The sequence below is a fragment of the Sprattus sprattus genome (assembly GCF_963457725.1).
Source record: "Sprattus sprattus genome assembly, chromosome: 11".
NCBI lineage: Eukaryota > Metazoa > Chordata > Actinopteri > Clupeiformes > Clupeidae > Sprattus > Sprattus sprattus.
In genome coordinates this window covers 16,764,980-16,792,053 of record NC_137909.1, presented here as the reverse complement: position 1 = coordinate 16,792,053, position 27,074 = coordinate 16,764,980, and the positions used below count along the sequence as shown (strand labels likewise).

General features: G+C 44.0%; 1 protein-coding gene across 1 annotated transcript in view; it reads left to right on the top strand.

Annotated features, from left to right (window-relative positions):
• The window catches only part of slc12a2 (solute carrier family 12 member 2), a gene marked incomplete at both ends in the record, with an annotated part of 52,983 nt that overhangs the window by 15,852 nt on the left and 10,057 nt on the right, over positions 1-27,074 (top strand). The window contains 18 exons of the mRNA XM_080846968.1: positions 6,093-6,212; positions 8,236-8,311; positions 8,820-8,915; positions 12,424-12,563; positions 12,959-13,069; positions 13,527-13,635; positions 13,785-13,909; positions 14,047-14,131; positions 14,505-14,668; positions 14,999-15,106; positions 15,375-15,498; positions 15,677-15,778; positions 18,054-18,209; positions 19,343-19,442; positions 22,752-22,863; positions 23,741-23,881; positions 24,033-24,139; positions 26,805-26,884. Coding sequence (XP_080703094.1) covers positions 6,093-6,212; positions 8,236-8,311; positions 8,820-8,915; positions 12,424-12,563; positions 12,959-13,069; positions 13,527-13,635; positions 13,785-13,909; positions 14,047-14,131; positions 14,505-14,668; positions 14,999-15,106; positions 15,375-15,498; positions 15,677-15,778; positions 18,054-18,209; positions 19,343-19,442; positions 22,752-22,863; positions 23,741-23,881; positions 24,033-24,139; positions 26,805-26,884 — 2,056 coding nt within the window. The remainder of the gene's footprint in view (positions 1-6,092; positions 6,213-8,235; positions 8,312-8,819; positions 8,916-12,423; positions 12,564-12,958; positions 13,070-13,526; positions 13,636-13,784; positions 13,910-14,046; positions 14,132-14,504; positions 14,669-14,998; positions 15,107-15,374; positions 15,499-15,676; positions 15,779-18,053; positions 18,210-19,342; positions 19,443-22,751; positions 22,864-23,740; positions 23,882-24,032; positions 24,140-26,804; positions 26,885-27,074) is intronic.

Here is a 27,074-nt window from a genome sequence, read left to right as displayed (position 1 = left end):
TAGGCTAGTTTTAGACTGAAGCAGTGAATTTTCCGAGTCCAAGTGAAGTCTTAGGTCACTCTGACCTTGAGAAAGAGTCCGTACTTCTGTATCTTAGAATCAAGTTTTCCCAACTCCACTGTAAATAGTATCCAATTAGATACTAGATCTCTGTTGGATTGATGTAAACTTTATCCGAAGTTTCTCCCTCTTATGTTATTTTTAGCATTTTATGTAATCCTGTGTTTTTAATATTTTTCTTTTGGCTCTGGAGTTTGTCTTCCTAGTGCTTTTGAGAAGCTTATAGGCTACTCACAATGATTTGATGGAGAGTATGACCTAGCCTACATGTCTGGGAAAAGTAGGTAGGCGGTCAGGCGCAATGCCGACACGTGAATTCTGAGTGCCGTTTTGGGGTGCACAGCCTTCAAAGGTCGCATTCCTCTGCCATAGAGGTCGGCCTGCTACATTCATAGCTCTCCTCACAGGGGGGCTTCAAACAAATGTAGTTTCTCATCACATTCTGTAAGAAGAATAGACCTCCATGTTAGAAAATTAACATGCCACATATTCAGTTAAATTATGCTAGGACCGCAGTCCTGTAGCGACGCAAGAGAGGAGGGATGACTCGTTTGTTTTTCTTTTTTTCTTTTCACCCCCCCATTTATGTATTTATTTATTTAATTAATTATTTTTGTTTTGGTCACATCCCCAGCCCAGCTGTTGAGAGTTTGGAGGCCAAAAACACAGATTAGTGGGAGAGATCCCTCCGGACCTGTTTTTTTCTGGCTAGAATACTGCCATGTAAATTGGCATCTACACAGCACGTGTGAAATATTTTCTACTCATTAATGCCTCGGAAGCAAGTGAGAGACTTTTAAATCCCTCCTATCCACCCCCCCACCCCCAATCCCCATACGGTCCCTCTCTCTGGTGTTGGTTGATGTGTTAAATATGTGTGGCTTGTGCAAATACATTCACACATTTTACCAGTCAATGCATGCATTGTTTTGTCACAAACTCATGGTGCAGAATTGCCTTGAGTTGGCAGCCCTCTTGAACAGATCTGTTTTGCCCCAGGGGGGTTTGGACATAATCCTCTGATATTTTTCTCCTTGAGCAGCTTCTAAAATAAGTCTGCTCACGACACGACTATAGGAGAGGGAGGGGCGTGTGAGGGTGCTGTGCGCCTCTTATGCCAAAGCTTCGAGCACGGTGTGAATCGCAGTCTGATTAGCAGGAGGTGGAAGGTATCTGTGAAGTTAAGTTACATTTGACAGAGCATTCAGAGCGGGATTGGGATTTAAACGTTGATGAAGGTTTTAAAGTTTGATTCAGTGCCTGTGGTTCCTCCCCTCACTGTGTTGCTTCTATAAATAAAGGGTCACTTGTTCCTGCAGACCTCCTTATTCATCATTCTCTTATTAATAGAGGGCCTTTTCTTGTATGCAGCAGCCATTGAATATTGTTTCTAAATAGAATACAAATAGGTTATCCATCGTCTCAATAACCCTTGGACTATACACACTACTCTTTGTGTCAGAAGAGGCGAGAGGTACCGCTTGGTTGGAGGAGCAATTTCTGAGCAATGAGTCATTTAGCATAATTAACCAAATCGGACTGATTAAATATAGATCTGCACACAAGCTAGCATGCATGCTCTACTTTTTTTAGGAACGACCTTTTGAATACTGGCAGGGGAATAACAGTGTACAATCAACACAGCTTACATCTGCTCTGTTTAGAGCCCTCTATTTTCAGAGGTGCTAAACAAGCACCACACAATTACCGTATTAGTCCAGCACACACTTTCAGAATACATAGATCAAAGTCCCTGACAGTCACCCAATTCAGGACCTTCAAGTAATGAACAGCAGACATTGTCTAATGACCCGTGGTTGCTTTTATATTGTAGTGTGGCCACAACAAAAATTAATAAATAAATACAATGAATAAATAAATACATAGGCCTACAGTGGCCTACTGTTTATTGGCAGAGCAAACATGTGAAACAAGTGAATTATTAAACGCTAGACTAGAACCAACCAACCACTTTGCATCAGTTTCGTTCATGACAAAACCCCACAGACTGAACACAATTTTGGTTTCCTTCAGCAAAAATAAGACCAGTAGCTAAATACAGTTTGAACGAATTTGAAGAGTTTGCCATTGCCCTGTGCTGACCTTTTCTGACCTAAGAAAGGAGCAGTTTCAGTGGGTTATGGAATTGGAACGTCTTGCTCCCTGTCTGTAAGCTTATTTACAATGCAGCTCCACTAGTGTCCATTATGGCAAATCAAATCTAGTTTGTTTTCAAAGATGAATATTATATTCTTATGAATAGGGTCATTTATAAAATCAAGACTATAAAAGGAAAGCCAATTTCACATGGCTTGCCATTTCTGTCCTGTTGTTACTGGTGCATGTTTGTCCCTGTTGGACGGTTGTGTTCCCTGGTCGGTGGACAATTATAAAAAAAAAAAAAAAACAACAACATTCACACGGCATTTAATCATTCTGCTGGCCTCTGCTCTTTGTGTGAGTGGTTACGTCAAGGGATACTTGTTTCACAGACATTGATCCACATCTCTCCCATTTCTATCAAACGCCTCAAAGACTCTCGGTCGTCATGTCTCCCATTAATAAGAGTTTCATGTGCTCTGTCTGCGATCAGAGAAGGCTCCAGTCATGGATGATTCCTGGGCTCCCGCAGCCCTGAGACATCCTGAGGGGACCTGACTCATGGGCAGGGAAGGCCAAAAGTTGGTTGGGGAGGAGCGTGACTCACATCCTGAAGCCGCTGTCATGCCCCCTTACTGAGAGATCATGTACTGTTTACGCTCTGACCTAATGATGGTCCTTTCCTGTCTTACCCGCTCCACCCCGTTCCCCTTTGTCTTGTGTAACATGGCTGTAGAGGGGCATGCGCTGTATGTGGAACATGCATTTCTACCAAGTTTCAATTCGGGCTGGTGTTGCCAGACCCTTACATGTTGAAGAAGTGAGGATACCACAGCAAGAAATGCTCACAATTCAAATGACCTGGAGGCTACAAGCAACCTAGAATGTCACCTTGACTTTTTTTTTTGTCCTTTCCATCCTGCTGAAACCAACCATTCACCTTCACCTCTTTGTCTTGTGACTTGTACCTATACCGCTGTCACATGGTCACCCCGTCTCACCTGCCCCTTGGCTCGGCCTCCTCCTCCTCCCAAGGGGCCAAGTGTTGACAGGCCTTGGATCCCAACAATGCTGTTCTTTCTCCTCCTCAGTAGCCACTGTAGTCCTGCTGGTGCCAGACTGTGCTTGGGCTGTCGAATCATGAGGGAGGGAGGGAGGGGGAGTGAGAGGGAGGGAGAGACAGATAGACATAAGGAAAGTGAGGGAGTGGGTAAATGAAGGAGAAAGGAAGAGAATGAGGGAAAGAGAAATGGAGCGAGAGGAAAAAAGGAATGAGAGAGAATGAGAGGGAAAGAAGGATGGAAAGAGAGTGTGAGCGAGGGAGCTCGGTGACAGATGGCTCAGGTGAAGTTCGGCCTCAAGCCCCCCCGTCACACACCGCGGAGAACACGCCAGCAGCGCCATGCGTGTTTATTATTCATGCATTTCATTGTTCACCTGTGCCTCGCAGCCCCTACAATAACAACAGCAGCATTCCCCTTTCACCCATGTACTGTGCATCTCATCACACCCTGACTAGCGATCATTCTCAGTGTGCTCTTTGGTTAGATCGCTGAGGTTGTACAACACCTATGACAATGAAATAAAGTAAATCTATTTCCTGGAGCGAAAGCTGAGCAGTGGAAAGCAAAAAGGTGGCCTTTTATAATTTATGCTTCCCATTCTTCTTCATGGGGAGTGGAGTACAGACAGTCACAATCTCCTGTTTCGCCACACAGAGAGCGCATCCCATAACCCATTGTAGCTTGCATAGTACGAGTGTGCTGCTTTAAACTACAGGCCTGGGTTTATCATGTGGAGATTTTGTTGCATTTTCATACCCTGCTGCAGTTCTTTCTTTTATCTCCTCATGTGTAGTAAAGCATGGGGAGGATTACTCTGTTGTTTGATGCGCTCAAGTTTCCAGACAGAAGAAGCTCCCATCAGAAAAAGATGGGCTGGACTCAGTCCAAAGTAGAGGTAGAAGCCTAAGTGCCTAGGTCTGCTATCGGAGGGAAAATGTAGCTTGTGCCTGAGTCCTAGTCGTGAATCCATCATAAAATCTGTATCTGAGGTGATTCTCCTGTGGAATAGTAATACACATAATGTAGGCCTAGTTACAGTAATAATAATGATCCAACTTGTGTATTACTTAGTTAGAGATGAATAGAAAGTTGGCACATTGCAGTGACATAGTAAACTATGTTGTTTGATATGAATAACCCCTCTAGCACAGGATCCACTATCTGATATAATCGAAAGAGCCTTGTGCTCAAAGCCAGTGTGGGCACTGAAGGCTGATTTATGGTTGTACATAGGCTCTATGCAAGTGGCATAAGCCGTTGTGAACATTTATACTTTTTGCTGGTATTTTTGAGTAACACTAGTTGGAAAAAATAAACAAAGATGGTAGACCAAACTCTGTAGACAGCCGTGTTTGTTTGGAAAAGTAATTAGTTTGGCTTCTTTTCATTAAAGAATAATAGACACGGTACAATTTGATAAGCCCATTATTGTAACCATAAATATATCTGAGTGTAGTTACATTTCTTGAGAGGTGTGCTTCAGGCTACAGCGTGATGTACGACACTATTTGTAGCGTAGATTCAACGCAGAGGCATAAGTTGGTGATTTTGAATGAAGACCTGAGCGCTGTGCTGTGCTGGATCAGCAATCGAGCGTGTAACCCAACACGACCTCCCAGCAACCAGGCGGTCAATCGATCGCGTCCCTCCTCTCAAGGTCAACCATAGGTCCGATAAGAGGCCCGTGTCAACACCCACTAATGTGGGGGCCTGGTGAAAGCCTAATGAGTTTAGGCTCTCTAACTTTATGTAAACTTTTTTTTACCCTCCGACTGATGGAATCCCAGGTAAATGAAGTAGTGCGGAGGGACGTGAACAGGCCCCTCGTGGCTCTGGCTTCTTATAATCTGCGCTCTGCGATCTGTACCCCTCCACCCCTGATGCGATTCAGCCCACCCCAACCCAACCCAACCCAACCCCCATGCCTGCTCACAAGCTGTCACCACATCTATCTGCCCCAACCCTCGTGCCTGTCACTACATCTTTCCCCACACCATGTCCCGGCTGCGTGTCGGCTGCACCCCTCCCATTGAACACTTCTTTCTTTTTTGAATGTCGATCAGCTTCCCCCTCTCCCCACTGCCCTTGGGCAGGCACTGGCATTGACCGGGTTGGGCTTCCACGCTTTCTTTTTTCCCCCCACATGGGCCTGCTTGGTCAATCATTGAAGCCATACATGTGCAAATGTCATTCGTGGTTGGGGTTTCGTGCCATGCATACTACACAGGAAGCCGGCTCAAAGCGAGTTTTTCCCGCTCATCGTATTTTTATTTTTTATAGAGTGGTCTTTGTGTGAGGTTTTACAGGACAGGATGTTGTAAACCTGCGGTAGGGGAAGGGGAATGGGGGAGGTGTTGATTCAAGGGGGCTTCCCTTTGGTTGTCTCCGGGATGGACTGGTCTGTGAGTGGCACGTGGAATGTCAGTAGAGGGGGTCCGGGGGGACGGTTTGTGGACAGCGTTCAACGTCACAGCATTGTCTCAACACAGGAGGGAGGCTTCCTGTGTTTGACCTTCTACGGACACATGCGACGATAACTTTTGTGTCTGGGTGGGGGGTCTAGGGTGTGTGTGTGTGTGTGTGTGTGTGTGTGTGTGTGTGTGTGTGTGTGTGTGTGTGTGTGTGTGTGTGTGTGTGTGTGTGTGTGTGTGTGTGTGTTCATCAGATGAACAATACCAAGAGTGGTGATCAAAATACGCTTAAAATAAACCACTTCACCTCAATGCATTTGCAGACCAGCACTGTGCATGACTGTTACACCCATGCACACGACCCTATCAGTCCTGCTATCAAAACATCATAACACTAACAGTTCTCAACTTTGGCTGGTTCATTATTGTTAATGGATGCCCATTGTCTTCTTCTCAGGAGCCGTTTGAAGATGGTTTCGCCAACGGTGAGGAGCTGACCCCGGCTGAGGAGGCGGCAGCCAAGGAGGCGGCCGAATCCAAGGGTGCGACGAAGTTCGGATGGATCAAAGGCGTGTTGGTGAGTATGACGATGGTCTTGTCACTGGTCTGGGTTGTGTGGCGCATCACACCCGAACCCAATAATGCTAACATTTCACGTTTCGTAACTTGTAGCGGGACGAAAAAAACACGACTTCCATGTCAATTTCTTATTTGATACTCATTCTCTGAGCACTCCAACCAGTAAGAATCCTTCTTGTAAAAACCTGTTGCAGCAATTAATAGTATAAGAGGTTGTAGATTTTAGTGCAACATTTTTTTTTCTATTTTACTAGCCCCAAATTTGAAAATAAAAAGGCACCTGTCTCTGGCAGCTCTAAAATAATTGACTACCACTATTGACATTAGTTTCTTTGTGTTTACTGTACCTTCCTACAACTCGACGTCCTTACCTCCACTTGGGTAGTTAACGTTTGATCTCTTGATAGCAGGGAGCTCAGGCATTGTGCTGCTGTGTCTGTCAGGTGCCTTCTTGAAACCTAATGCATGTTCTGTGGAGCAGTGCTCTCGAATGTTAATACTTTTCGAGAATCTCTGCTGTCCCTCTCGCCCACTCAGCCAATTTGCTCTTGCCTGCTGAAGTGCACCCTGCCGGTCTGAATAGTCGTGGGAATGGATTCTCTTTATGCTTCCCTGTCCATTCATAGGCAGTGGTAGATTGCTTATGTGTGTTCAGAGTGAGGTGAAACTTGTAGCTGTGGACCTGTTAAAGCTTAACCCCATCATTTGTTCAACTTTGGAATATCATCACCAATCCCTCACCCCTCACAAAAAAAAAGGAAAAAATACTAGCACACTGCCATGACATGGGCTTTCCTGTGTTTAATTTTTAAAAGGGCTTTGATGGATGAAATGCATTAGAATCTTGTTGCAGAGGTTCCTGTGTCACTTCTGGTTCTTGTCACCCGCTCTGTATTTTGACGTTTAAAGGGTCTCTCCTCCCTTTGCACAGCATCAACATTGGCCTCCTTTTTTTTTCACCAATCCACTCAAACATATTTTGTTTTGTATCGCACGTCATTTATTTCATTTTAACTTTTAACTACTCAGTTCTCAGTTGAGGGAAATTTTAAACGTACTGTACTTTAAAGTTAGTTCCCTGAGAATATGTGCATATGGTTGTATTGTATGTTTTCTTAAGTTGTAGGTTTGCATTTTGTATTTTTATATTTTTTTTTAATTTTGTAATGTTTAAGGATAGGAATACAATTGAATGTGTTTTTTTTTAACCCCCAATGGAAACATTTGGTTAAGTTTAAAGAACCTGTTTCAAGGTTTGTACTTCTCTCTTTAGTCAAAGATAATGTAAAATGCTTGGTTAAAATATAGTGCATTGTTTCTAAGCCCAAGGTCTTGCTAACATTTAAAGATAGCCATTTCTAATTCTTGCTAGTTCTTCAGATAACAGTGTTATATTATTTATTTATTTTAGTAAATGGTAAAATGCCCATCGACATTTATATGGATGTCATAGTTACGTTTTAAACTTTTTAACTGAATCTGTTTTATGGGAGTCTTGGTATACAAAAATACAGACACACTATATCAAGCACTGAATGATGACTGAGCCAATCACACAAGAGGTAGTATCGTCGGCATCATTCAGTGTATTTGGAGATGGACGTGGCACGCTTTGGCCCTGAGCACAGCACAGTAACAACTTGTAATGGAAATGCAAATCAGCTTGGCAGAGCCTGACTTGGCCCAAAGTGCCGAAGGGGAAAAAACCCATATGAGGCCACAGGCCCCCAGATGGTAGGTGATGTCAGTCCCTGTCATTGGAACACCCCATCTAGCTTCATGGGCAGGACATGGGTGGGATCCTGGCCTAGACTCCTGGATCCCCTAACATGTCATCATTACCACCTGATTGGGGCACAGTTTTCAGTGGACTGTCTGTTACCATGTTTGTGTGTGTTGTTGCATGTGTGATTGTGAGTGATCCGGTGGACTGTCTGTTACCATGTGTGTATGTGTGTGTGTGTGTTTGCTGTTGCCTATAGTACGTGCCTTCGCTAACCTCCATACCTTCCTCTGTGCAGGTGCGCTGCATGTTGAACATTTGGGGGGTGATGCTCTTCATCCGCATGACATGGATCGTTGGCCAAGCGGGAATCGGTAGGTCACACCATCAAGTCGAGCTGGGAAGGCTGTGTGAATTAGCGCCGCTTTAATTCGCACACAAACCACTTGGCCTCCAGTCACCAAGCCCCCACCCCCCTTCATCATTTCCCACCTAGCTGCTGAATGTTGCCGAGCTGCGGCACATGCAGTCAACTGTCAAATCCCCCCCAAACCCCCCACCCCCACCCCCACAGTTCATTCTCCAGCGCCATTGCTACTATTCACACACTGCATACAGAATGTCCGAAACGTCAGAAGAAGAAAGCAAAACATAGTCTGGTTGTACAGCTCACTCGTCCACTTATTTCATTATCTCAAGTTATCATGCCAGTGATTTTAGACATCAGGGTGATGTAAAGATACAACTGATGTACAGATGTTTTTTCCTTAGCCTAACTTCTGAAACACTTGAAATTATTGTATAATTCTGGTAATTTTAGATCATTTCTTTGGTCTGTTTCTGTTTTTCAATTGTTATTGTTTCATGTTCTTAATTTCACAGTGTACTCCTGCCTTATTGTTGCCATGGCTACCGTGGTGACCACCATTACTGGCGTCTCAACGTCTGCGATTGCGACAAACGGCTTTGTACGAGGAGGTATGTATACATATCTGTGCTTATTACTGCTATCTCTGCTTATCTCTGCAGCCTTAGGGCAGAAACCATCACTTTGTGCTGTACTCCACTGTAGCACTGTGTAAAAAGTCCAAACACGGGGATAGATATCTTCTGTGTTCTTTTATTCTGAAAGAATCTAGAAGCTCATATTTAGCTCATAGTTGTCTCGAACAGACATTGGTTCATCCATAGCACACAGATGCTCACAACAAAGCAGGACCCCACATTGTTTGGTTGTCATGGTGCAGCTGTGGTGAGTCACCTGGTCTGTCCATGGGAAGCAGGCAGGTATAGAGTGTTGAGGAGTGATTGGGGAACCAATCCGTCTCCGTTCATTAGGTAGTGCCTCTCATCTTGCAGCCAGTGCTCTGGGTGTCTGCTCCAATATATTGCACAGTATCCGGATATTTGTTTCATGAAGTTGAATGCCCCGTGTAACATAACAGGGAACATAACTGACACTAGATGACACTACTACTCATTTTTTATTTAGCAGCAGTCCTTGATGGTCAGATAGTAGATGTTCTCTCAACGGGGAAAAAAAACATAATTTATCTAAGGTTTCCTTGACTCCCAAAGCCAAGGACATTCACATAGTATGTTTGAGCCCAGCCTCCAGAGCCAGTCACTTTAATTAAGATATCACTCTACTCCACATGTCATCACTTCCATCTTTTAATCTCCTCTCCCCACAGGGAGGTCAGGATATTGCATAAACTGCAGTATTCCTAACAGGAATCCGGCCTATGAGAGATTAATAAGATACTGAAGTTGTTCATAAGGCCTGATGCCTGGTTCTGATGTAGATTAGCTAAACCAGTTGGTCTTGGAGTTTTGGCCAAATTGCACTGCCAGTCAAGTGACGCATAGTGTATCATGAGTTTCCCTTTTCCGACCTTTTCAAAGGCTGTCTCGTTTTGATTAGGAATCAGCAAGATAAAAGGGAAACATCAACTGGTTTTAATTGAACAGCAGACTTTTCTGTCTCACCAGCGAGAAATGAAATCAGAGACTCTGCTAAGATCTCACCACTAGAGCCGGACACAGATGAGAGGTCATGTAAAGGTCACAGTGTCCTGACCGCCATTGGAGTCTTATTGGCGCTCTGTGAGTAGACATAACATGTAGCAAGCAAAAGATCAGCACGGCTCACTGGTTGCCATTTGTAACTTGTTTGTTTTCCCCTTTTGTACCCTTTTTAGAGGTGTTCTCTCAGACAATATTTTGTAAACACGGCTGAGGAGCTGGCAGCAAAAGCAAAAGCAAATGGAGATAAACAATTAAAAGGTCAAAAAATGTTTTCTAAAAACGCACTGGCACGGGTACTGGCACCAGCACCGGTATCAGCAGTCCTTTTTCTCTCTATGTTGCTGTTAAAACTCCTGCCGGTATGTTTATGGTTTCAAAGCTCTAGATGACCTTGGTGCCATGAAGATGAATAGACACCACCATATTAATATGGCCTATCTTTGTAATACTGTCAAAACTCTTTCTGTTTTTCTTCATCATCTTGCTCCCTCTCTCCCTTTTACCTCACTGTTTGTTTTCCTCTCTTCCTCCCTTCTAAGAGCCCCCCCCCCCCCCCCCCCCCCCCCCACGCGCGCTCTCATTCGCTCTTGGCTAAGTAATCTCTCCGCAAGCCTGACTACCTGCCTGTTTATTTTAGAGCGTTTTATGCTGCCTTCACCTTTTGGCCTACTCTAGAGTGTCGCTGGTCTCTGCCACTGCACCTCCTGCTTAGAAGTCTTGGAATGTGTTCCAGCATAAGGCCGTCTAAGAGCAGGGCCCAGTGGCTCGCTAGCGTGAGCTAAGCCTTCCTGTTCCACTGACTTAGCAACCGTATGAAACTTCAGATACACAACGGATGAATTAGGGAGGCGCTCTTTTGAGACACTTGGGCCTTACTATAACTATAACAAATGTATATTCAGACTCCAGAAGCCTTTGCCCAGGAAGCCAAATTTCATCCCAATTTTCTTTTTTGCTTTATGTCAACTGTGTGGATTAGTTAGTTGGAACGGGGGGCAATTGCTTCGTATTAATGGAGAAAGAGACACAGCAGGGCTTTTTGCTCACAGAAACCTGGAAATGCTCAACTTTGACACAGCAGGAAAAGCAAAACCTCAGCCGCATTCAGCCCACCATAAAAGAGCATTCTGTGTGGCGACTCTGTTCTGAGTGCCCTGTGATTGGCTCTTGGAGCCATTTGAAAGGTGGGCGATAGCACTCAGCACATTGCTCTCAGTTGTCACAGCATGTGGGGAAATTCAATAGTGTGTTCCTAAAAACCCCAGGCCTGTTTTCCCCACCGAGTGGCCAGGGAGGTGCAGTGTTTTGGCCCTGGCGGTCTGAAATGAATACAGGATGCTCTCCAACAGATCAGTCAGAGACAAGGACAGAAGGAAAACAATTTTGAGGGTTTTGAGTTTTTTTGTTTTGTTTTGTTTGGGTTTCCCTGTCCCAGTTTCCAGTCTTTTTTTGTTTTTTCGAAAGGTTAAATCTATAGACCGAGAGAGGCAGGTATGGTTATTTTATGTTCTCAAACAACACTGTTGGAGACTGCCTATTCCATCGACCTTCTGTACTCTGACAGAGGTTTCACATGGACTAGATCGTATCGTTTACAGTGGCAGGCAGAGCTGGAGACGCCTCCTGGCGATCGCACTATCTATCAGTTGATGTTTAGTCTAGAGTGGGTACAGGATAAGCAATACAGACATTGAAACTCGTAAAGAAAGTCTCTCCGGCCAAATAGATCAATGAATCTGGACTTTCAGACACCTCTGAAAAGCTTTCTTGTCTTACCTCACTTCATTTCAGTACCTCAGTGGCTTTCTAAACCAGTGATTTATTTTTTTAACTGGCAGATGTTTGAATGATAGCGAATTGGTAAAGGTTTTAGCTAGGATAATCATGTCACTATTTTGTAGTTACTGTTGCAGCATTTTGAGGGTCAGAAATGATTGAAGTCACATGCCGTGCATGTGGATTGCTATAATACGCTGATCTGCTAGGCTGTGAGATTTAATCCCTCAGAAACTAATCTTTCCAGGTATTCCAGAAATTCCCATGTCCCCTACTTTTAGCCTCAAACTTTTGGAACTTGAAAAAAAAAAAAAAGAAAAAACCTCAGAAGACGATCTCCAAATACCACTTTCTTCTGCACACTGTTTAATAAATTGTTTATTGACCCCGATATGGTTAACTGCTTTGGCAGTACAGAGACATGGAAAGGAAGGAAAACAAAATCAATCCTCCTTGATTTGTTTTCTTTCCATCTGCACATGCATCTCACTCTCAATAGTTTGTACTGTGCTGCTTGATTTGTCAACATAATAACTACATTAAGTCTCACAGAAATTACAAACTTCCACTTCCCAGATGTTAGTACTTATTTATCATTAAAACCATTGTGATGCCAGATTTTTTTTAAAGTTCTGATTGATCTTGCTATTTTGTTTTTAATGTTCAAATGTCTCCATTATAGGAGGGGCTTACTACTTGATATCAAGAAGTTTAGGTCCCGAGTTTGGAGGATCCATTGGCCTCATCTTCGCCTTCGCCAACGCTGTGGCTGTGGCCATGTACGTCGTGGGCTTTGCTGAAACGTTTGTGGAGCTTCTAGGGGTAAGAGGACTTTATCTCTTGTTTTATTTTTTTCCCAGATCACAGCCAGGGCACCCTGTTGTTATCGTAATAGTTTACACAGGTCAAGATTAGCCATATCAGTTGTGAGGGTGACGTGACCGTACTCAGAAGTGAATTACTGGAAATGCTGTATACAGAATGGACACTGCGCTTGTATGCGTCACCATGATATGGTTACTACGTGATTAAGAAAAAACGGTTGTGACTATTTTTATTTATTTTTAAGGTCCTGACAACTTAATTTCTAGTTTACATCCACTGATACAACCCAACAAAGCATAGACATGTATGTTTAGTCTAGAGAATGCTGTATGTTACCAACTGCTTGTTTTGGATGTTCTCTGATGGGTCTTCGTTGCACTTTCTTTTTTCAGTCAGCGGACCTCGTCATGATGGACCCGATCAATGATGTCCGGATCGTCGGAGTCATCACGGTCATTCTCCTCCTGGGTATCTCTGTAGCAGGGATGGAGTGGGAGGCCAAGGTAATGTTCAGTCATGCTTGAATACCCCCTCAGGACGGTGATCAGGGTTTCCTAGGGATGGTCGTGTTTATGGAGATGTGGAGAGCCACTGTGTTGCGGCTGTCAGTGTGTGGTCACCTAGGTGTGCGAAGGAAGCAGTAGAGAACTTAGGGCTGTCCTGCTGTGATTGCTCATATGAGTCATATCTCACAGCAGTCAGTAGGTAAAGGATGAGTCATGTTGCTGTTTTTATTCTTCATTTTGAAAACGTAATGGTAGAGCAAAATAATGAAATTGAAGCCTTAAAACTAAATTGGAAACCCACACATTTCACAGTTGAATGAATGGTCAGACTCTGCTGTTGAGTTGGATAGTGTAGATACCTTTTGCAGGCATGAATTAGAACTGAACTGAAGTTAATAAATTAGGTTTTATAATGGTGTTTAACTTAACCACTTCTTCTTCTTTCAATCTTTAGGCCCAGATCTTTCTGCTTGTCATCTTGATAACTGCCATTTTCAACTACTTCATTGGCTCCTTCATCCCTATTGAGGAAAAGAAACAATATGGCTTCTTTGGTTACGACAGTAAGAGTCTTCTCTTTACACAGAAATGGTGTATAAGGTCCTTGCTATTTGCACGGAATCTTGAAATTGATTACATTTTGCAAAAAGGTCGTCCTCTAACATGTTCTCTTTGTTTTTTTTTGTGTGTTTGTTTCACTCTCTCCGTTTAGCCTCTATATTGATGGAGAACATGGGTCCTGACTTTCGGGGAGAGACGTTCTTCTCTGTGTTTTCCATCTTCTTCCCAGCTGCCACTGGTATTCTCGCCGGTGCTAACATCTCAGGAGATCTTGCGGTACGTTCCTTACATTTCTCTCCGAACTTCCTCGGTTACATTCATGATTTGCCTCCCAATCCATTATAAAATGATTTTTTTGCTATTCGTAATTGAAAAGAGCCTCGTGCTTAACGAGATATGTTCCATGTCCTCAGGATCCACAACAAGCCATTCCAAGGGGGACTCTTCTGGCCATTTTAATCACAGGGATAGTTTACCTGGGCGTGGCCATCTCCACAGGTATGTGTTACGTTTAAACGTCTGTGGTCTATTGAGGATACATAGTTAACACTACTGTAGCTAGTACAGGAATGTCCAGGTGTATGGGGTCATATTCCTCCTCAGTACTTTGTGTGGTTGTTCATAAGCTACACCACAGGTGGAACCCTTACACATTTCTAAATCTATGAAGACCATCCAGGTTAAGGGATGTACATAGCTTCTATTTGTGTTATTACCGTTATTTAATTAACAGGGTTTTACTGCAAAATACAATCAGTTAGTCATAGAGACATGAGAGGATTTAAGTCCCTTAAAGAAACATGTCTACGTGTGAGCATCATCTGTGAAACTCCTTAATAGTTTGCCTTCGTTCTTATGTTCCAATCTGAAGGAGGCTGCATTTCTCGTGATGCCGCCGGCCCTCTTATTACACTGAATGCGACTATAGGATCTGGCAACTGCACAGACTTCTCCTGCCTTGATTTTTCATACTGCAAACCCGGCCCGGACCAGACAGGATCAGCCTGCAAGTATGGGCTTCACAACGACTTCCAGGTGTGTCTTCCCCTTCCCTTCAACAAGACCAAACAAACTCAGGACTTTTTCTCAGTTTTATACACTAAAAAACCTCACACCTAGTTGCCTAATTAGTCCATAGTGTCAATGTTGAGCAATGATGGGTATTTTTAATATCGATCAGTAGTTGATCAATTGATACCCTCCTGCTGGTCAAGTTGGATGATTTAAATGGTCAGTGTTATTTTGTTATTATATCAATCAATAGTGGATCATTTTGAGACATATCTACTGGTGGAGTTGACTTAAAGGGTTAGTTTAAATACTGGGTTACCGTGGGCTAACCCCTTTTGGCTTGTCTCCTTGCAGGTCATGAGCACGGTGGCTGGCTTCTCACCCCTCATCACAGCTGGCATCTTCTCAGCCACCCTTTCCTCCGCCCTGGCCTCTCTGGTCAGCGCTCCTAAAGTGTTCCAGGTAAGTTCTGATTGATTTGATTTTTTAAAAATGTATTGATTGATTGAATTCAATGAATTCTAAAGGAACAGTTCATTAATTAATTCAATTAGTCATGAATCACCTTATGCATGCATTCATTAGATATAAACATTAAATGTGGCCTGCCACTGCATTGTGTTTATCTATTTATCTTTTTAACGGACATCTATGAATACTATGAAGAAGTGATTTGTTTACTGTTGTTTCAATGTATTTGTCCAAAACCTGCTGTTGTCTCTGTCACCAGGCTTTATGCAAAGACAATATCTACCCAGGAATTGGCTGGTTCGGCAAGGGCTTCGGCAAGAACAACGAGCCTCTGAGAGGCTACATTCTTACCTTCTTCATCGCTTTGGCTTTTATCCTCATTGGTATGTGGCAAAAAAACCTATACTTTTATGTTGTCGCATTACGTTTCTAGTGCCATTGCTTTTTAAAGTGTCCCTTGGGGGGAAAAAGATTTGGACACGCGAGCCATGCGGGTGGAGCACGTGCATTTGTTATTGCATATGGCTTATTATAAATGGTGTGACCTCTTTGTCTCTTCAGCGGAGTTGAACGCCATTGCTCCCATCATCTCCAACTTCTTCCTGGCCTCCTACGCCTTGATCAACTTCTCTGTGTTCCATGCTTCCCTCGCAAACTCCCCAGGTAAGCAGCATGTTCCCACCCCACCCCCAAAGAATCACTTCAGGCAACTTCCCTCGAACGATGTTGACTCCTAATCCTGTTCAACAGCCTCCATTTCCAGATTAATCATGAGTTGGTGAAAGTACAGCATTTGCATTTGCATTTGCGGACGAGTTGAAGCATGTCTAGCCTGATTAATCCTCTCAACTAGGGAGTGAAGAGTTAGAGAGTGTGAAGAAGTAAACTAAAGCTCACCGGTGAACAAATGTCATTCGATAGCTGAGATTAGGACACCGTCTTAGCGTGGGAAAAGATGCTTTAGACTGTGGTTTTTAGTGGCCATTGTTTGAGATGTCACCGTGACTGACAATGGCAGAGGGCTTGAAACTCTTAACCAGAGGTATAAGGATTCATTCAAGTCAAATAACTTGTCTTTATTGGCAAAGAATTTGAAACAATTTTATTTGACAATTTCATTTGAACTGTTTACAGTTAAATACATGTCTTGTTTGTGAATGAATTGAGTTGACCCTTCACAAAATATGCTTACTGTTTAACATCTCTGACAGAGCAAATATTGTTGTAGCCCTTTTACAATGATTCACGTCAAATGTCACATTCAAACCTGTATTATAGCATGCATGGTGTTATATCATGTTTGTTTATGTTTGTGTAAAGTGGTGTGTTTTTCCCTTAAAACCAAAGCTGTAGAAGACGGCCAGGTATAAATATATTTATTATTTTTTACTAATTTGTATTTGTCCATTTGTCGTCATGGCACCCATGTATACTCCGTTCATACAGCTACAACCGAGTGACTTAAAGGGTACGTTTTTGATAGTGCTGTTAACTTTGAACCACTGACATTTTAGCCTGCTGCTCTTAGCCAGCCCTGGCCATCAAAGTGCTACACAGCCCCTCAGTGACCCGTATCTCAAAGAAGATCAACCTCCGTTAGCCGGTTGATGTTAGAAAGACTCAGTGTTTCCATGGCAATCTGTACACTTACTGGAAGCTGTTTGTCGGACATAAAACACTGAGAGGGTTAATTGAGGGGGCAATGTAGGCCTTTTCTGGCACAGAGGACATTTAGAGACAAAAGACGAGCAAAGGAGTTTTGCGTAGGACTGCTTGGTGTACCCTTCAGGTCATTTACACTGTGTAGTGTGCTATTACAGGTAACAGTGTACCGTTTAAAAAAACAATACAAAAAACAACCACTTTTAATGCCTTGATTCCCCACTAAAAATCCATCTACGGTAGTTCTAGTAACACACACACACACACACACACTCTCACTCACTCTCTGACACACACACACACACACACACTCTTTCTCTTCATTACTTACTAACACACACACACACACACACACACACACACACAAACTCTCTCTCTCTCCCTCTCCTTTCTTTTTTTCTTTCTGTCTCTCTCTCTCTCTCTCTCTCGCTCACTCACTCTCTGACACACACACACACACACACACACACACACACACACTTTCTCTCTATTACTTACTAACACACACACACACACACACACACTCTCTCTCACACTCACTCTGCACACACTACAGTTTCCGGTATAGTTGTCAATGTAATCTTTTCTCTTCAGTAACCCTACTCTAACTGGTAACTCTGGCTAACTCATTTTAATCCAACGTGACCCCATGCTCTTCCAGCCAGCAAAGCAAACAAAAGGGATTCACTTTATGAAGGTCACATTGGTGTCCTTATCAGGATATTTGTCTTACATTTGGAAAATATGCAGACGAAACTGTAAATGCAGACTGAGCATGTCTGAGAGGAAGTTACCTCATGACGTGAGGAGACCAGAATTGTTTGACTTTGGTGACTGCAGTACTTTAGGACCTTAGCTTAGGAATGTAGCCTTTTTCCCCTAAAGGGACTTGAGAAACATTTGAAAAAGCGGGGAGGACTGGATTCTAAAAGTGAAGCTAGGGAATGAAGATGGTGAAAAGCGAACAATAAAAGAGTAAGACTTCGAAGATGATGGTGGAAACACTGTTTCTGTGTCTTAGATGGTAACCTTCTATCATAAGTATGTTGTCTCTGACAGAAAAGATCTGGCAATAGACTCTAATTTGTTTTGTCTCTGACAGAGAAGATTTGGCAATATCAGGCATTTTTTAAAGAGGAGAAAATCTAATCTAAATAATTATGCTAAGCTGTCAAAATTCCAACATAAACTATGTGGTGTCATCCTAATTCAGCTACTTATTCTAGCGCTCCCTGCTGTGGCGACCATTTAACCATGATTCCTCTGTTTGTGTCAGGCTGGCGTCCCAGCTTCAAGTGGTACAACATGTGGGTGTCCCTGGCCGGGGCAGGCCTGTGCTGCGTGGTGATGTTTGTCATCAACTGGTGGGCCGCCCTCCTCACAAACGTCATCGTCATGTCCCTCTACATCTACGTCAGCTACAAAAAGCCTGGTAAGCTGCGGCCACACACACACACACACACACACACATTTATACAAACAAATCTTTATTTTATTTTATTTTCTTCTCCTTTCCTCCCCTACCAATGAGCACTGTTCAGGGCAGCCGCGCACTCCTCTTTGTGTAGAGAGGGAGAGGGGGAGGGAGAGCTCTTTGAGGTGCACTACTGCAGTTAGGTCATATCCTCTGCTGATATTGTTCTTCTGTGTAGGAGCTTTTGCAGAACAGTGCATCCTTTCATTGGATGCGACATCTGAAAACTGCACTGTGAGGCACATCCACACTTCCACCACTGTGTTCAGCAGCAAGGACACTGCTCACAGCAGTTCTGTTCTCCCACAAACACACCACACCGAGTTACCCATCTCCCAATCCCTTTGGCACTTTGAATGAGTTGTCATTTGAATAGCATATTGTCATCTAAGCAAATTCACACAGTGGAGTTTACATAATGAGCTCCAGGCTGTGGTAGGCTTTCAGAGCTCTTATTTTGAAATGGCGTTGAGCGCTTGTGCTGTGCTTTCACCGAAGCCGGCTACCACTCACATCCTACCCTCACCCTGTTTCTATGGTGATTTTTCACAGACCCCATGTATGTGTGAACAGGTCCACTCTCTGTAAAGCTCTCAGGCTGAAAGTATAGCTCTTTAGAAAATGAGGGCCTGCTCTATGGATATGATGTGTGGCTCTGTAAAAGTGTGTGTGTGTGTGTGTGTGTGTGTGTGTGTGCAGAAAAGCAGCCGGGCCTGCTGGCCTTTCAGGTCAGAACCCTGCTGAGCCCACAGATGCTGAGAACTCCCATGTGGTCAATCCCCTGGCCTTTTTAAAAGAGTGTGTGAGCTAGCTAGAGAGAGAGAGAGAGAGACTCTGTGTGGTCCCAGAGGAATTTCAGTTAACACACATGCGGGCACTCTCATGTCTGCACGTGCGCTCACACACATCACACACACACACACACACACACACACACACACACCATTCACTAATGGACAAATACCCTCATGCCCTGGCTTCACAGTGCTGCTGAGATGGCACGTGATTGGCTCAGGCACCCAGCTGGCAACCTATGACTTGCTAGTGTGGGGTCCTGATGGGGTCTTAATCTGCTGTGCTCTCTCCCGTAGATGTCAACTGGGGATCCTCCACACAGGCGCTGACCTACCACCAAGCTCTGACCAACAGCCTGCAACTCTGTGGAATTGCCGACCATGTCAAGACCTACAGGTGCGCCAACAACCATCACCACACTTACTCACATTCTCTCCCCCTTTCTTGCCCCCCCCCCCCCCTTCTGTCTCTTTCCCTCAACCCATCTTCTCTTTGTATACAAGAAATATTGAAAAACACTACTGCTAAGCTTTACAGTTTCTTTGCCAACCCTGCAGGCTAGTGAACATTTCCCTGTTGCAACCTAACTATGACGAAGAATAACATTTGGTTTGCATTATGTCCAGAAGCATTATTTAGGTTGAGTCTGATAATGTAACATTTATGGCAACTGATTAAGGGCAGTGTTAAGTGTCACTCTTAAATTTGATGGAAATGCTTTTTAGTCATTGATGCTGCTAAATCCATGAATCAGGGCAGAGGATGTTCTCTGCAGACATAGGTTTGAGTGTGAGAGTTGGATTTGGAGATTAGTTAACTCACAGTGTGAGCAGAGTGTATGTTTAATAAGCAGTGAGCAGAGTGTATGTTAAATAACCAGTGAGCCCAGCTTTGGTGCTTATTGTTAGACGTTGTACAGGTACGTGCCGCTCCATCCAAATGCCATTTAACCACACAGGGAAGACCTTCTTTCGGTCAGGGGCTAGCTCTCTGGGAGCTGAACCAGTGATCTATGGTGGTATCGTCTGTGCCATGAGCCAGACATGTCAGTGCTTGAGCCAGTTCTGTCAGGAGGTGCTTCCAGAGACACTCCCTGCAGACTCTCAATTAGATCTCAGAGGAGTTGGAATAAGACATTTCTTCTGCTTTTTCTAACTATTAATGATGCTCAGAAATCTCACCCCAGTCCTGCTCCACTAGACAAATGTAATTGTAAAATATGATTGTAAAATCAGTTACATAACTACAGCTGTTAGTGTCGAGTCACTCCTTTCTTTGTGCCTTGGGACTTAACATGATTGGATACATGTTAATAAGTTGTCAGTCATTGGTTACTACTAGGTGGGTTGGTACCTAGTGATTGGTTATTGTTCAAGGTCCGCCCATTTGGGTGTGTGGTGAAGAGGTGTTGTCTTCTCAGGTTCCATATATAGGCTTCTGGATAATCACCTAATGTTTCATGCACATCTGCGCTCTGTTTTCAAACTAATGTAACCACTTTTATGACGAGGCCGCTTTGTTAGAGAAGGGGTGCACAGTTTGGGGGGAGTATCTATCCAGCACCAGTTATCTCCAGTCTCAGCCAAGAGGCTCTCCAAGTATCACGACTGGCAGCTGCTCTCCTCTATTGAAATCTTCAATTACTCTTCTGTTAGTCTATGAACCACTTTTACAATGTGGCTTTGTGCGGCTTTCCACACAGACCACACTCTCTGACTCCAGTCTTCCTGGCCAGTCTTTGGTGGTTTTTATCAGCTTCTCCACTCCGGCAAGAAGTCTTCCAATCACCGGCTCAGTTTGGCTATCCCATCTGTGTGTGTGTTCATAGGGCCGGTCAAGCACTTAAGGATGTAATGGCAGCATTTTAGGTATTTCTTTAAGAAAGTGTCCTGATGCGACTCCAGTGGGAACTCTCATCCTTTGTTCCTGAATGAGAAACTTTTCATCTGTAACAGGCCTGGGTTTTTTCCCTTCTGTTTGACCCAAACATGCAATGCCACCCAAGTTCTCTAGTGCTTCTGTTCAGCCCATATCTCTATGCAGTCCTGCTAACTTCCAGGAACATCCAGGTCCCCTTATCTCGTCCTTGGCGTTTCTCAGCCTGCCTCCCACTTAGATGACTGGAGTCTCTTTGTGTCCTTCATGATATGAATGCTCAATAGTGATAGTGTTGTGCTGGGGTTGTTTCATATCATGTTATTCCTGTGTACACAATCCCGATTAGATCTTCCTGTCTTTGACCTTTTGTGCAGAATTCCGTTTGTCTCTCTCTTCAGAGACTCCAAGTATATTCTAGCTCTTAAATCAAGAGTACATCAGCACTGTCATTTATACCTGCACATCTCTATAGTTTGTCTGAACACAAACTATTCTTCAATAGCTGTAGCTATTCAGTGGTGATTGGTGTAGTTATGGTGAATTTGAGGACTAATTTACGGCTTCAAAACAACCGCCACGACCTTCAGAAAGGCGTTTGTCCCCAATGATGTTATTAGCCAGGTGATTTTTGTATGCTGTGTGCAGTCCTCGGGGCAATGGCTTTTTGATGAACATGACGGCAAGTGGAGTCAGATTTCAGGTGATTGGCAGGTGCAGGTAAGGTTGCTGCAGCTCCCAGTGGTGGATGGAGGGTTGCGGGGGTGGGGAAAGTGGTAGAGGCTGTTTGTGAAGGAGAGCTGCAAAGAGTCTTAATAGCTTGACGGCTCCAACTGTGCATTGCATACGAAAAACACCTGGAACAACACTGCATATCAGCCTCTGAAAAGACCCTTCTACTCTTTCTCTCTCATCCTCTCTCTTTCTCTAACTCTCTCTCTCTCTCTCTCCTTCTCTCTCTTTTTTTCCCTCTCTCTCCTCCCCCCTCCCTTCTGTTCACCCTTTCAAAATGTAGATGAAGAATTTGTATTAGCCAGAACAATAAAGAAAGTTAATTCTGGGAATGTAATGATTGGTGTCAGATGTTGGCTGAAAGGTTATGTATCAGCCGTAATGAGGCACATCATGTGTCCTGCCCATGACATGATAGAATTGCCCGGCTGTCACTGTGTGTGACCCACATTGTAACTCACACGGAAGACTTCCAGGGTAGCAGTGTGTTTTTCTTAGCAGAGCAGCCTGCAGAGAAACTAAAGTAATCTCATTAAATTCCCTCCCTCCCCTTCCCATTTTTCCATAACACCACAAGTGTGTGAATTTGCTCGTAGTTGGCGAGGAGTGTAAGAAACGGAGAAAAGTTTGACCACGCTGTGCCCCTTGAAGCGTTGCCATGGCAACAAACCATGTGTGGGATTAGGGAGGGTCTGACCGCGTCTTTCGGAATCAAACTAGTGTCCTCTCGGCCGCCCATAATCCCCTCTCTGCTTAACATAGTTGCTTTGATCTGCGCCCTTCAGCCCCCTCACACACAACGTCTCTCAGGGAGCAGGAGATGAGACCTCAAGGGCATGAATGAGACGCCCAGCAACATGGAGCATCTTCCTACGTCTGTTTTAGACATGCCTTGAATCATTGTGAGGTCTACTATGGACGGCATGTCTGAAATGGACTTGGTTAGGTCTAGTTAGTTTAAGGTCTAGTGAGCCTATGCAGCACTTGGAAGAAGCAAAAGCTGAATTGTTGTATGACTACATGCTAAATGTCTGTTACTTGCCTTTCTCTCTGTCATTCTAATGCTCGGTCGCTGTCTGTCTGTCTCTCCTCTCTCAGACCGCAGTGCCTGGTGATGACTGGTGCTCCTAACGCTCGGCCGGCGCTGCTCAACCTGGTGCACGCCTTCACCAAGAACGTCGGCCTGATGGTCTGCGGACATGTCCGCGTCGTAAGTACCCTGCGCCGCTTACCGCACACATTTTCACCGACGTCTAACCAAATGTAAGACGTCAGGTTTTGTTATTTTTGTAAATCTACCACTGTAAATCCCGTGTTTCCATCCCACATTTCATTTACCATGCCATCAGCAGTTGCCAGCACTCACCCACACTTGATGGCATCAATACAAATCCATTAACACATGGTTGGCTGTTGACCAATGGGGAGTCGTTCTGTGCCCTCCTGCGTGCTGTTAAAACCCATTTTGGTTGAGTGGTACTCCTACTTGCCCAGGCGCAGTTCGCATCGAACAATTGTCCCCTTATTAGTGCCATATAAAATAAACTACTCTAAGCGGGCCCTTACCTGGAACCAGAACTTTCCATTCCATTATGAGGATGTAGGGGACCAGGAATGATGTAATTGCTCATGCTGTCTCTGGTGCCACATTATAAAAAGAAAGCCAGCTTTTTAACACACTGGACCCACTTGAGACTTCTGTGTTGGCCACAGACATGGATATTCCATTACTATATGAGAGGCAAGAGGGAGGGCGAGAGAGAGAGAGGCAAGGAGAACGAGAGAAGGAAATTGTGAGGGGATGGGAGAGAAGAGGGGGAGAATGGGATATTGAATGACTGAGTGAGGAAGAGATTGGTTTTCCTGGCGAACTGGAAAACTTTTTTTTTCTCTCTTCTTTCCTATGGCTTTGTGTGGTCACGAAACTAAATGGTGACGCACACAGTCGTACACAGGTCCCTGTTGCGATCAGGGGTGCTTTGTTTGTACACGTCTCACAGTGGTAAACATTGAGTTCCTGTTGGCACTCTTTGTGTGTGTGTGTGTGTGTGTTAATCATTGTCTGTCTGTTTTTTTAAATCCCACAGACCAACCGCAAGCCCAACTTCAAAGAGATGAACAACGACATTGTGCGCTACCAGCGCTGGCTCCTCAACAACAACTCCAAGGCCTTCTACACACCTGTGCTGGCCGAAGACCTGAGACAGGGCACACAGTACCTCCTGCAGGTGTGTGTGTGTGTGTGTGTGTGTGTGTGTGTGTGTGTGATCTTTATTCCTTATACCCTTAATTTGCCTTTTGCTGAATAGTAGGCTGCAAGAGAGATTCATATAGGAACAGAAATGTCCAGTTCCTAAAGTGTGTTTGTGTGCTTCTTAGGCTGTCGGCTTAGGTCGGCTGAAGCCCAACACACTGGTGCTAGGCTACAAGAACAACTGGAGGGATGGAGACCTGAGGGAGGTGGAGACCTACGTCAACCTCATCCAGTAAGTAGAATCTACACATGCGCAGATACCTACACCTATTTACTAACATGGACACACACACACTTATAAACACATTCTCTTACCTTGCTAGCTGGCGCTAGCTAGCTAGCTTGTTCCAAGCCCAATGCTTGTTCTGCTGCTGTTCACTCCTGTGATTTCTAGTTGCCCATAGGATAAAACAAAAACATGCAAAAAAAATCCAGTAGACTCCAAATGTTGTCTCTCAATGTTGAATCCAAGTCAGAAGTAAGATCCTAAACTAACATAAGCTAACCATAGCCAAAAAAACTGTTTATGCTAAATTAGGGTGTCCATATTTAAGTTTGAGAAAAAGAAGACACTTCGTTGCGGGGGAGGGGGCGTGGTAGTGTATAGCATACCGATTACATGCAGATGTCATGTGCTGTTGTAAACAATGCAACTACTCACTAGTTGCATTGTTTACAACAGCACATGACATTTGTGTAATGTGCTGTTGTAAACGATGCAACGAGTCACAAGTTGCATGGTTTACAACCGCACATGACATTTGCATGTGGAAAAGATACTAGTTACTAGTGGAAGCGGCAAGGTCCTCAGTGTTGCCAGATTTGAAATGGCGAAGTATTGTACCAAATGCTGAAAATGATTGTCTTTGTAGGATAATTATCGTGCATCTGGCAACACCAAGAGGGCGGTCGACCAATGACCGTTCTTTCTACAGTCAGAGCTTGCGCAAGAAGATGGAACTTTAGATAGGCCTACCCTTTCCAAAACTTGTAAGGGTTTAAAAACTAGTTTGTGAGAGACCCAGAGAAACACAAAATCCTGGACAATTTTGGAATCCCTGCCGGACGCATTTTTTAGGTCTCGAAAAGAGGACATGCCCGGGTAAAAGAGGACGTCTGGTCACCCTAGATAAATAGCACATCAGCAGCTTCACGAGAAAGTCCAACTGACAAAAGTCGTGTACAAAACCTAGTTTTCTGGTACTGAAATACTGTGACTGTGCAAGGCGGCACTTTAAAATCCACTTCAAAACTGGGACAGTTAGTTGAACAATGTAAAAAAAAAAATTATACCTATATTAAAATACATTAATCTGCTTCACGTCAATAACATGCACTTCATGTCATTTTAAATTTGGCCAGTGGGGGCCATTGTTTGTACAGCTTACTTTGTCAGTTTGTCTAATGAGTCATCAAATATAATGCTCGCTGTTTGAATCCATGCATGTCGTTTTTTGCTTTTGTAATTTCTTTTTATAAAGCGTTACTTCATCTACTTGAATGGACGAACCACCCCTGACGCAAACACACGCACACACGCACACACACACACACATATACTGTAAGCACGCATGCACTCATTCACTCTCTTTCATACCCATTAAACCATTGCCCCTGCAGCCACCAATCAAGCCAGCCACCTCCGGAAAACCTTTTAGCCCCTCAGCCCTGACACTTACGGTTGTGCGATCCGACTGTACTGGCCTTCAATGTGTTTTCTGGGAACCGTGTAAGCATGTGTAATCTCAATCATTAAAGCGACTCTCTTGCCTTCATCTTCTGAAAGCCTTTCCGCCTTGCCTCTGACTCATAATATGAGTCACGTGAGGCTTTAACCGTGAGCTGTTCCTGGCACAAACCTGTGTGCAGACTCGCATTAGGGTTTTGTAGTAAGGCCTTGTGTTTTCATACAAGACTGAGGGAATTGTTGTTCATTATGTAACTTTTGTGTTCATATTTTATGTTAACAGTACGACATTCTGATGTAGATTGTCATGGGTCTTTTCCTATCAGAGATGACTTTTGTACACACATTCTTAAAGCGGGAGTTATGATAGGGCCACATGCCAAAGATGTTGTTAAGCAAATGTGACCCTTTAGAACTGGCTCAGGTTATGCACTTGTACTAAGCCAGGAAAGGCAAAGATCAAGGCTTCAGCATCCATTACTTAGGGGAATATGTCAGCACCTGTGGTCTAGATGCCTGGCATTTAATGGCTGTATCCTTTAGTGCACTTTCATCCGCCCTAACCTTATTAGATCTTAGGGGCTGACTCCAAACAGAATTTGGAAAAAAAAAACCTATGATGGTACACTGCATTCATTTGTTTGCTGCATCTCTACCGGCTGAGGTAACTGAACATTTATTTTTAGAGCGCCTTTCAGACCACCAATGCTGTTTAAGGAGTTATAGTACCATATTCAATAGAGAGAAAGAGCTCATCACCTAACATATTAGCACCAATTATTTCACCACATCCTCCCAAAAGGTTAGCATTGAGTTTTGCTATTGGTGAACGCTGGGTGATCTAGTTGACCGATTTGACGTATCTTTGCCAGATCAGGGCCAAGTCTGACTTTGAATCCATGTCCGTCTGCTACCCTTAGTCTGAGGGTGTACTAGCAACCAGTCTGTGCAAACTCAAATAATGTAACTCCCCTTGCCTGAAGTGGCTAACTTTATTGTCAGCAAGCCACATGTGAGAAGTGGGGTGGTCTGTGGAAGCATCTGTTTGTTTGGCTATTTAAAGTGGAACTATTTGCTGGAACGTTCCACATATTTGATGTTGGTGTGGAAAGATCCGGGGTTTAATGCAGCATGATGTTCACCGATGGGGATGCTTCCTGAAAGGACCCAGTCACAGGAAAGTGACTCTGGCTGTGTTTGTGTTTTCTAGCGATGCCTTTGACTTGCAGTATGGCGCCGTCATCCTAAGGCTGAGTGAAGGCCTGGACATCTCCCACATCCAAGGACAAGGTACTACTCTATTCTCTTTCCGGTCTTCGTAAGTGGTAGTGTATAACTCGTTTCCTCTACTTTGCTAATAGTTTTTAATCTTGCATAAAAGTGTTTGAGCTGAAGATATGATGCCTAGGGTGATTTAATGTGCAAGTTTTAAGAGGAAGCAATCAGGCAGCTATGTCCAAAGTAGAGAAATCTGTCATCA